Source organism: Asterias amurensis, chromosome 2 (genome assembly GCF_032118995.1).
Source record: "Asterias amurensis chromosome 2, ASM3211899v1".
Classification (NCBI taxonomy): Eukaryota; Metazoa; Echinodermata; class Asteroidea; order Forcipulatida; family Asteriidae; genus Asterias; species Asterias amurensis.
Genome location: NC_092649.1, coordinates 9643892 through 9655676, shown reverse-complemented (window position 1 = coordinate 9655676; position 11785 = coordinate 9643892). Strand labels below are relative to the sequence as shown.

The following is an 11785-nucleotide window of genomic DNA, read 5'->3' as shown; positions in this document are numbered from 1 at the left end:
AGCACCAAATCTAAAAGCAATTGTGTCCATTTATTGAGTGAAATATCAGGCTCGCTAATGCGGGCCAATCTTTGTAATACTGAATCAGGAAGCTTAATGAAATTTAAAATTGCAATTTTGATAACGTCTTTCGATATTGAATGTTTGTAACTGTACATTTTCTGAACTTTCTTCTTTCTCTAAATAACATGATAATATATGTGAAATAATGTGTATATAATTTGTATAAAATGGATCAATTTTGTGCTGCTGCTTAGTGGAAATATTACACAAATATTGGATGCATATAAGTACAATGATGCTAAATATAATCACTGGTTGAAATCCCGACTGTTCCATATTACGATTTCATTTCTTAATATAGGACAGTCCAGATTTTTTAAAGTGATTAATTCTGCAAGATTACCTAATATGCATCCTTAATATGTTTCACACCTCACACATAGATTCTTGTTTTATATTTTGCATATAATTGATAATTTATTTCAACCATATTTCAACAACATTTTGAACTACTTATAAATTATAGGACACTATTGGTAATTATTCAAAATAATTGTTGGCATAAAAACTTACTCAGTAACAAGCGATGGAGAGCTGTTGATAGTATAAAACATTGTGAGAAACGGCTCCTTTCTGAAGTAACGTAGTTTTCGAGAAAGAAGTAATTTTCCACGAATTTGAGTTCAAGACCTCAGAATTAGATTTTGAGGTCTCGAAATCAAACATCTGAAAGCACACAACTTTGTGTGACATGGGTGTTTTTTCTTTCATAGTTATCTCGCAACTTTTCCGTGTTTGTTATTTTATGCATATTTTGAGATACACCAAGTGAGAAGACTGGTCTTTGACGATTACCAATGGTGTCCAGTGTCTTTTATCATGTTGGTAAGTCCATAGAGCAAGGAATCCTCACTCTTTAGTGAGTCATTGGATCACACATACGCATTTTCTGCGTGCCCTAAATTTTCGCAAATTTAGCTAGCTTATGTGTCTGTGTTTTTTTCTTAGAACCAAAACCCTCCTTTTCCTTGTTCCAAAGCTTTTTTATGCCCGTTCCTAATTCACTATTGGTCTGTAAAATTAGAGAACATTGCACAGTTGTCTGCTAAGCAGAAATTAGCAGGACACCAGTTACTTATTGTACACATGACATGACATGACAGTTATAGTTTTGTTGTGCTAAGCTATGTTTTGTGCTTAAGCAGCTCTATGAAACGGAGCCCTGGTTGTGTTAGTTCACAAAGTAAAAAAGAAAGCCACACAATTTCGAGGGATATTTGTGTGAATCTTTGTATTCTACTTCAAAACATCTTTCCAACCATACTAATTTCATAACGTACACTTTTATAGCCTAAAGCGTCCAATTGTCAAACAATGTGTCTCTGATAATTTGAGGGTTTGTACATAAATTCATTCTTACTTATAAAGAAAAACAAATATTTAGTTCCTACCAAAAGATAGTGATTTACCTTTTGGTTGTTATTTTCTGCCAATCATTAACAATTATTTATAAAGTTATGTTTATAAAGTGTTTTATACAATGAATAAACAAAATTGCCTAAAAGCCATGTTGCTTTTTTTTCCTGAATTGTTGTACTTGTTCATTGTCATGAGTCTGAATGCTTACTGATAATAAAGTTCATACAAGAACCATACGAAAGCATTGAAAAAATAGATTTCTGATTCATATGGACAGTGGTAAATCTTTCTGTTCCTTACACTAGCTCTGCTTATTTCACAAGGTTTTTTTAAAACTTCTTTTCATTACATTTTATCAATTCTGGTTGAAAAGCCAGCGATTCTCAGATAAGCGAAAGAGCCAAACATTATCACTGTACTAACCAAGAACCCCAGATATGGAGAAGACAAGGAAGGAAGTTTCAGCCTTAAGATGTGAAAGGAAAACCCTAGAGAAGTATTCCATGGAAAACCAATGCCATCAGGTAGAGATCGAAACCCCAATCCACATAGTGCCCCGTCAGGTTTGGAACCAGGATCCACAGGTGGAAGGTGAAGAAAGATACTACTACGCCAACCTGGGTTCAAGTTAGGTAGGACTAGCCTTGGGGACTAGTCCTAGGAGATATAAGAAACATGGTTGTCCTAAGTTAGGACGAGGGACGAAGTTAGAACTCGAGATAAGACTAGTCTTAACTTTGTGAAATCCACGGCCATACCCCCTAAAATTTATTGGTTGAAGGGACACATTGCCTTGGATCGGTTGAGTTGGTCCATGAAAAGCGTTTGAAATGGCTATGAAATTTATATGGTTAGAAAGATGTTGTTAAAGTAGAATATAATGATCCACACAAATGTGCCTCCAAATTGCGTGGTTTTCCTTTTACTTTGCGAACTTACACGGTCGGCCATTTTATGGTGTGTCAAAAATTTGTCTCCACAAAATGGCGTGTCGTGTTAGTTCACTTCGTACAAGAAAAACCATGCAACTTTGAAGCATATTTGTGTGAATCAGTATATTCTACTTTTAAAACGTCTTTCTAACCATAATATGGGAAATTCCATTACACTGTTTAGTGTCTTTTCTTGATCTTGGTGATGTTACATCTATGTGACATATTCTTTCCACAGAGTTTATAGACTGATTTGTACTTGACACCCAAGGCTTTGAAGTGATGATGTTAGATATGTTGTGGGGTTTGTGCTCTGGATGTTATAACATAAAAAGCGGTCAGTCGCATTACACAAAAAGGACATGGAAAAAATACACGTCACAATTCAAAGGTTTCCTATAATTAAAAATCTTGCGAAAGTTTTATTACATGTAATAAACAACTCTTATACATAAGAATCCAACAGGATACTTATAAACGGTCAGCAACTTTAACTTTTAGGTATACATGGCAAAACTATGGTCAGTCGCATAAGTCTATACGGTCAGTAACATTACAGTTGTTCACGTCAATTTAGCCAAGCCTACATGGAGCCCAAGCCGAGTTCTTATTTGGCAAATTGGGTTCATACCTTGTCAACAACTTAAATAAATTGATTTTATATGTAAGCTATAACTTCCAAGTGGAACGAAAGTTCATGTCCATGTCTGCATGGAATTGCCCATATGCATTTTATAACAAACGATTTCAAACGCTTTTCATAGCCAGCCCAACTCGCCTGATCCAACAATGTATCCCTTTAAAGCCATTATACACTTTCGGTAAACAGTATTGTCCAAGTCCCACACTTCGTGTATCACAACTATAAAATAACAAACTTGTGAAAATTTAGGCTCAATCGGCATCGGAGTCGGGAGAAAATAACGGGAAAACCCACCCTTGTTTACACACGTTTAGCCGTATCATGACATGTTTTTAAAATAAATCCGTAATTCTCGCTATCGAGAATTGATATTTGTTTTAATGTTTTCTCAACAAGTAAAGCATTTCATGGAATAATGTTTCAAGAGAAGTCTTTCACCATTACCTTCTGTAAACCCTGTAAGTTATTTGTAAAAATTTTTGTTATGTGAACTTTTTTTTTTCTGTTCCGAAACTGATAATGGCTTTAAGATGAGTCAGACAAATGAAATCAAAACACAAGACAAACTAATTTTCCATCCTGTTTAGTTTATTGCGCTTCTACAGAGCATAAACAATCAATAATCTGTACAATAAAGATATTAAAGAATGACGTTATTAAAGAATGACGTAATCACATTGACTCCAGACCTAGTCTTGATTGGCTCGGAGGGACTATAGGAAGCAAAAATTTGGTTCACTTTGATCCAGATGTTTGTTTGATACTGTTATCTCTTCTTCAATAATTTGTGCTATTGGCAACAATGTAACAAAACTAACATCTGTAATGAAGACCATCCTAAACCATGAACTAGAACGAAGACCATTAAATCATTCCATCAACAGTTTTTTAGTTCTGATCTGACTCCTTACCGAAACTCTGTCTTTTGTTTCACTAAAAGCTGAACAGTTGTTATTCATGATATCCTGTGTTATTGAATATTTGCGCCACAATTTACTTGTTTTGTTGTGGATCAAGATTGAACCATTTTTCATTTCATTTTATTCAAAAATTGAAAAATTCCTCTTCGTATTCCCTTCAGAGGTCTTTAAAACTTTAAGCCACGGTGAGTCAAATGAATCCAAAGGTTTCATCATTTACCAGTGAGTCACATAGAAATGAGCCGCTGGTATTCAATGAGTTTTAAAAAAAAAATCTCAACAAAAAATGTTTAAATAATAAAACAAACATAAAAGTACTCAAAACGTTTTGCCAGATCCGGCTCGTTTGAGTTTGTGTTTGTTCAGTCTTCCTTTCCGTTTGATTTTCTTGATTTTCCGATGGCTCATCCAGATGGGGTAGTTGCCGTGCTCATTCTTGAGACCCTTTCCCTTCTTCTTGTCCTCGCCGTCTGTCTCCATGGATTCTAGCTGCTCAGCATCTGTTGTTAAATCAGTTGGAGAGAGAGTACATCAGTGCACAATTTCATAGCACTGCTTTACGGAAAGCAAATTTTCATGCCAACTGTAGCAGAAAGATTTGCTTAAAGACCCTGGACACTATTGGTAATTGCCAAAGACCAGTCTTTTCACTTGGTGTATCTCAAGTTCCCAACATATGCATAAAATAACAAACCTGTGAACATTTGAGCTCAGTTGGTTGTTGAACTAACACAACCAGGGCTCCGTTTCATAGAGCTGCTTAAGCACAAAACGTAGCTTAGCACAACAAAACTATAACTGTCATGTCATGTCATGTCATGTCATGTGTACAATAAGTAACTGGTGTCCTGCTAATTTCTTAGTAGACAACTGTTCAGCAATATTTTCCGCTTAAGCAACTCATATCTTTGAACGTTTTGGGCAAAGCAACCCCACTCCCCCCCCCCCCCTCCATCCCCCTTAAATGGTTTTGGGTACTTTTTGTTGGATACAAAACACAATGTCCACAGATTTACATTAAACTTAGACAGTTTAAAGATGATGGTAGAAAGCTTTCCTTAAAATATTACCTGCTGAGGTGCTGTGGTTTTTGAGAAATTAGTAAAACAAGTCACACAAATTATTTTAGCATGTAAAACGTGTTTTTAAAGAGATTCCACACTGTCGTCAGCTTCATGAGATTGAGCCCAGACTAGAAGTAACAAATATCCATTCAAATAAAAATAGTTTAATAGAAAAAAACATGTGACGGCAACAATATTATACAGATGTTTTTTCCATACTTTTCCACTTCCCCTTTCAACATAAAACACACACACACACACTGTGTAAACTGTCTGTTTATACAAATATTATCCACATAAATATAATACAAATGATATTGCTAACTGTTTAGTATCCAGTTATGTCATTCCGTTGTAAGCCACACCCAATTCACACAATTGGCTGGTCAAGAAACTGGTCAAGAAATCCATAGGAATTAACGTTTCCCAAGGAATAATGCTGACGTCGTGCACATTAATGCATGGAATACACTATTGATTGGCCAATACAATAGGCTATAAGATATGACGGACACAATGCTATGGTTTATCATGAAAGAAGTTCGGGGTAAATTTGTGTGTATACACCCAAACCAAACAGTACACTTCTATTATGTCCGCCATACCTTAAAAAGGCTTAAAGAGTTATGCACTCGACAGACGCATAAATGCCTACGCGTCACACCACAATCAGCCCCACACAAAACTGTGCAATGTTCTCTAATTTTACAGACCAATAGTGAATTAGGAACGGGCATAAAAAAGCTTTGGAACAAGGAAAAGGAGGGTTTTGGCTCTAAGAAAAAAACACAGACACATAAGCTAGCTAAATTTGCGAAAAATTAGGGCACGCAGAAAATGCGTATGTGTGATCCAATGACTCACTAAAGAGTGAGGATTCCTTGCTCTATGGACTTACCAACATGATAAAAGACACTGGACACTATTGGTAATCGTCAAAGACCAGTCTTCTCACTTGGTGTATCTCAACATATGCATAAAATAACAAACACGGAAAAGTTGCGAGATAACTATGAAAGAAAAAACACCCTGGTCACACGAAGTTGTGTGCTTTCAGATGCTTGATTTCATGACCTCAAATTCTAAATCTGAGGTCTCGAAATCAAATTCGTGGAGAATTACTTCTTTCTGGAAAACTATGTCACTTCAGAGGGAGCCGTTTTTCACAATGTTTTACACCATCAACAGCTCCCCATTACTCGTTACCAAGTAAGGTTTTATGCTAATAATCATTTGAGTAATTACCAATAGTGTCCACTGCCTTTAAGCTTAAGTGTATTTCACAGGTCAGCAAGAAAACTAGGTGGCCATCTTAAGCATTCACCATGGATTTGTATTGTTACGTCATTTTGTTTTCACACAGTAAGCCCCAGAAGGTTAGCATGCCTTTTCCTGTGCTTATGGTTAACAGCACTAAGAAAAAGAAACAGGCGCAGTAAGCACAAAATCAACCGTAAAAACAGCTCTATGAAATTAGGCCCAAGAAACAATTTCAAACCAAATTCGGTGCAAGTTTCCATTTCAAAGTGCTCCTAACAGTAACTGTAGGCAAAAAAATAACAGACAAACCTGCATAAAAATGAATGACTTAACAATGCAAATCCATGGTGAACAGGTAAGCTTAGCTGGCTAAATTTCTTGCTAACCTGTAAAATACGCTTACACTGGTCCACATAATATAAATAATAATAGTAATATAATTTATTGAACTTATATTGCACTCTCTCCAGGACCAGCCTGTTTGAGAACGCATAACAAAAACACAATTCCAGTTAGAAAATTAAAATTATGAAAGTTAATCCAACCACAAAACAAACAAATGCCCAAATTACAGCAACAAAAAAAAGGAAAAAACAAAAATCCAAGGTGAACTTACCCAATTTGTTTTCCTCTTCGTTCTCATTGTTCTCTTCATTCTCAATGTTCTCATCAACCATAGCATCTTCGGCTGCTTCACCGGTTCCCTTGATCTTGTCTCTGTCCGGTACGTATCTCAAGTCGTATTTCGTTCCCGATGCTTGATTGACACCTGGTTTGGTGATCAGCTCTCTGAGTTCCTCAACTACCATGAAAATAACAGACCAAAGGTTTCATGCTTGTGCTACAATAAAAGTAACTGTTTATTTAAAGGCAGTGGACACTATTGGTATTACTCAAAATAATTATTAGCATAAAACCTTACTTGGTAACGAGTAATGGGGAGAAGTTGATGGTATAAAACATTGTGAGAAACGGCTCCCTCTGAAGTGACATAGTTGTCGAGAAAGAAGTAACTTTCCATGAATTTGATTTTGAGATCTCAAGTTTAGAATTTGAGGTCTCGAAAACAAGCATCTGAAAGCACACAACTTCGTGTGACAAGGGTGTTTTTTTTTCTTTTATAGTTATCTCGCAACTCTGACGAGCTAAATTTTTCATAGGTTTGTTATTTAATGCATATGTTGAGATACACCAAGTGAAAAAAATGGTCTTTGACATGTACCAATGGTGTCCATTGTCTTTAAAGGGTCTGGGTACTTTTTACACAATGTCCACAGATTTACATTCAACTTGAACAGTTTGAAGGTAATGTATGATAGTAGAAAGCTTCCCTTAAAATTTTACTTGCTGAGGTGCTGACAGTTTTTGAGAAATGAGTAAAACAATGTCACAAACATTAATATAGTCTCAGTTTTAGCATTTAAAAACGTTTTAACCAGTTATGGTATTTCACCATAGCATACCGTAACTGGTTAATTTGTTTTTATATGCAAAATAATTTCCGTCTCACTGACAGACTGAGACTAAAGTATCAACATTTGAACATAATTTTACTGGATCAACACTTTAATCACTGGCCTTGGGCCTACGGTCCTGAATTTACATTAATATTATTGTTATTTCATTTTATCACAGCATGCAAAAGAAAGATGTCATATTCCTTTGTGCCGGTAACTCCTCGAGTCGGGCTACGTCCCGTAGCCTTAGATCTCAAGAGTCTTTCTCAGGATCCTCGCTGTTCCCAAAAGCGCTGCCTTCTGTAACAGATCTACCCTCACATTTGTCCCTATTTCATCTAGATGTTTCCCCAGTGCTTTGGGAATGGTGCCAAGTGCTCCAACCACCACGGGGACTACTTTTACCTTTACCTGCCAAATCTTACGAAGTTCCCTAGCCAGGTCCTGGTACTTCTCGATCTTTTCCATCTCCTTCGAAGCTACCCTTATATCACCTGGCACAGCTATGTCAATGAGATGACACATCTTCTTCGTCTTATCTAATAGCACAACATCCGGGCGCCTATGTGGTATAACATGATCGGTCTGAATGTTAAAGTCCCAAAGGATCTTGACCTGGTCGGTCTCTACAACTTTTTCCGGAACATGTTCGTACCATTTCGCAAGCACTTTGACACCATACTTCTTACACAGATCCCAGTGAATCACCTTGGCCAGCTTGTCATGTCTTTCTTTGTACTCCGTTTGGGCCATCTTACTGCATTCGCTAACAATATGAAATACAGTCTCCTCTGCTTTATTGCACATTCTACACATAGGAGAGACGTTTGCTTTCTCTATCCTTAGAGACTGGTCTTGCGCCGCAGTAATCAAGCCCTCTGTTTCCTTCTTTAGTTCTCCACTCTTTAACCAATTCCATGACTTGCTGCTGGCCACTTCCTCAGTACACCTCAAGAACCGGCCATGAAGTGGTTTGTTCCTCCAATCTTTATGTCTTTCCTCCTTCCTTTCCCTCTTGTATTCCTTCGGCCCAACTTCGTCTGCCCTCGTGTACCTTTGTCCAACTTTCAACAGGCTCTCCTCGGTCCTCCTGACATGACAATGCAAGCTTCTGCGCTCGATGTTAACACTGTCCACCACGCTAAACAACCCCCTTCCGCCCTCTGACCTCGGAAGATAGAGTCTACTAACATTTGACCGCGGGTGTAGCATGCCATGCATGGTCATTAGTTTTCTTGTCCTCCTGTCAGTGACATCTAGATCTTCCTTAGTCCACTCGACAATACCCGCACTGTACCTCATCAAAGACACGGCCCATGTGTTAATCGCCTTAATCATGTTCCCCCCGTTTAGTTTAGACTTCAAACATTTTTTTTACACGCCTGATGTATTCTGCCTTCAGCCTTACCTTTGATTCCTCGTGAAGGACATGGTCCGATTCAAGAACACCAAGATACCGATAACTCTCCTCCTCACCCAAAGCCCTCAACTGTGCACCATCAGGCAGAGCAATGCCATCGGAATGTACCCTCTTCCCCCTCTTCATGGTCATTGAAGCACATTTCTCAAGACCGAACTGCATCCCAATGTCATCACTGAAAATCCTGACGGTTTGCACCAAAGAGTCGATCTTTGCAAACAACTTCAAATCGTCCATAAAAAGCAGATGGTTGATCTTGCATCCGTCCTTATTATTATTATTATTATTATTATTATTATTATTATTATTATTATTATTATTATTATTATTTCGGCCAAGATTTAAACAATTAGTACAAGATACAATATTACCGAAAAAATATAACTGTATAAGAAACAACGAATGTAAACTTAAAAAACATGTGACATCTAGAACAATTGTAAACCAATGATGGAATTGAAACAGAACACTGACAAATCAAAGCAAGACAACTATAAAAACAGACAGGACAAGCCCATTCTAAGATGGCCAGGATTAATCAAAGTGAACCTAACCACTGTGACTCGAAAGCCTATCAATCCAATCTTAAAATGGGAATAGAATTTTTTTGTTTACACTTCAAAAACAGTAAAGAGAAAGTTTGGAAATAAACAATATGATGATCAAAATAAATATGTTTATGTTAAGAAAACCCTAATTACATGCAGCTAGAACATTTAGAAGTGCACATTTGAGTTTTAAAATCTGACCTAAAAACAATGTACAAATGAGAAAATGGATGGCTAATGCATTCAGCACACGGCCTCTCTCTCTCACCACACTCATGACACTGTGGCCCCAGGTTTGATTCCCAGCCAAAGGCCATATGTGAGTAGAGTAATTGTGCGCCTTCGTTCTCTAATGTGCCACACCCACTATGTTTTTTTCTGCAGGCTCTCTGGGTTTCTTCACTTCAGAATTATCAAACACTTTGATCTCTGGCTGTGCTCCGTTGATGAACCTAGCTGTCAAAGAAACCCTCCCAGGCATGATATTAGTTCTTGGAAAAAAATAGCAACACTTTATAGAGTACAAGGACTGCCCTTACATGTACATATTTTTCAGGCTACTTATTCCATTTCTTCTGAGAAATCAGGGAAGTCAGATTAAAGTAGGAAGAATGTCATGTCTGGCATGCCTGGGGCTAAAATGCATTGTAGCCGTGTCCTTCGTAGTTCAGCTTCTAAGCTGCGAGTAAGGACGATTAGCCTCCCAAAGGTTCATCAATTATATCATTTTGTATGCAGGAAAAGGATATTTGAAGAAAATAAATTGTAGGAAGTCACCAAATCATAGCAATAACTTACATTTATAGACTTTCTTAATTACATCTTCTTCCTCTGGTTTTAGGAGACCAAGAATCTTCTTCAAGCGTTTTGTTTCCCTCGGTCCGTTCCTGGCCCTCTTGATGGCCCGGAGCTTCTTCATGCGTTTACTGCGGATACTCTTTGCCATCTTGGTTTAGGTTTTACTGTTCCTTTAAAAAATTATAAAATGAAGACACTTTTGTCACACTGTCTTGTAACACCCCTTGCACAGAATGGTTTAGTCCAACTTGGCCTCGGCAGTTCGTCAATCCAACAGGCTGGTACCTGCGGTTCAGCGTTGAACATATCGAGAAGTCAAAAAACATAATGTGACAGGTTCAAAGATCAAGCCGGGAAATTTGTGACTGTTTCGCTCCGGGATCTGGTAAGTTTTTGTCTTTTTTCCTCAAAATATTTTCTCAATAGTGTTATGAAAGGATTCAATAGACAATGGGATGAGGATTAAATTCGTGTTCCTAGAATTTGTGTCATGATTTTTGAAAGTGGTAAAAATCGAGCAAATCTGTTGACTAGCTGTCGAAATTGTACGTGTTGGACCAAATTTGCCGTTCAAGCACGACTCGTAACCCTCCGGCCTTGCGGCCATCGGGAGCAGGGTTATGTTATCGCAACTACATAATATTAAAAAGTTATATTATTTTAGCCAGGCACATCTAGCAGTATATCCACAAAAGCACAATCTAGACTGTGGCTTTAATTTGAGGGAGGGGGGCGGGGGGGGGGGGGCATTGTTGAGAAGTAAATTACATAATTTCTATTTCTACCTCAATGATAATTTTCAACGATTGAAAAAGTGGTGGCGCCATACGGAAAATTTTCATACTAATTCACACTGTATATAAACAATGAGAGCAATTCATAAAAACATACAAAAATTGCAAAACGTGAGTATTTATATGTTGTGCATGCAATACAAAACCCTTGTCCGGAAATTGGACAACAACACTAAAACTTATTAGTTTAATAAAGTAACCTTATTGAAGTCAATAATACCGTCATTTAAATACACTGTCTGCTTCATTATTCAGTGCATAAAGTCATACCAAATAAAGAAAACTACAGTAATAAAGCTTATTAAAATCACTTACCAAAACCAAAGTCTTGAAAACGGTAAATCTTTACACGTGCAAATCGTGCCGTGTAAACCAAACTGAAGCTAGCTAGCTGGTACGGTGGAAACCTCGTCCCCGTGATTGACTTTATTTCCAACCAGGAGCGGCAACCCTTGTACTACTCGACTCACCCTGCGGACGAAGTTGAGCAAATGGGTACACGTGCACCGATGTTGTTCTCTGGTACC

The 11785-nt window shown here is 37.5% G+C and overlaps 1 protein-coding gene across 2 annotated transcripts; it reads right to left on the bottom strand.

Annotated features, from left to right (window-relative positions):
* Positions 1 to 2526: 2526 nt before the first annotated feature.
* LOC139954451 (protein LLP homolog) lies at positions 2527 to 11707 on the bottom strand. 2 transcript variants are annotated; one of them, XM_071954253.1, is made up of 4 exons: positions 11574 to 11660; positions 10465 to 10628; positions 6858 to 7043; positions 2527 to 4417 (listed from the first exon to the last, which is right to left on the bottom strand). In XM_071954253.1, exons 2-4 carry the CDS (start codon positions 10610 to 10612, stop codon positions 4236 to 4238), a joined length of 516 nt encoding a protein of 171 aa, XP_071810354.1. In that variant the 5' UTR covers positions 10613 to 10628; positions 11574 to 11660; the 3' UTR covers positions 2527 to 4235. The 2 variants fall into 2 exon arrangements, with proteins under 2 accessions (XP_071810354.1, XP_071810352.1); XM_071954251.1 differs by having other exon boundaries at positions 2532 to 4417; positions 10465 to 10634; positions 11574 to 11707.
* Between the last annotated feature and the right edge of the window lie 78 nt (positions 11708 to 11785).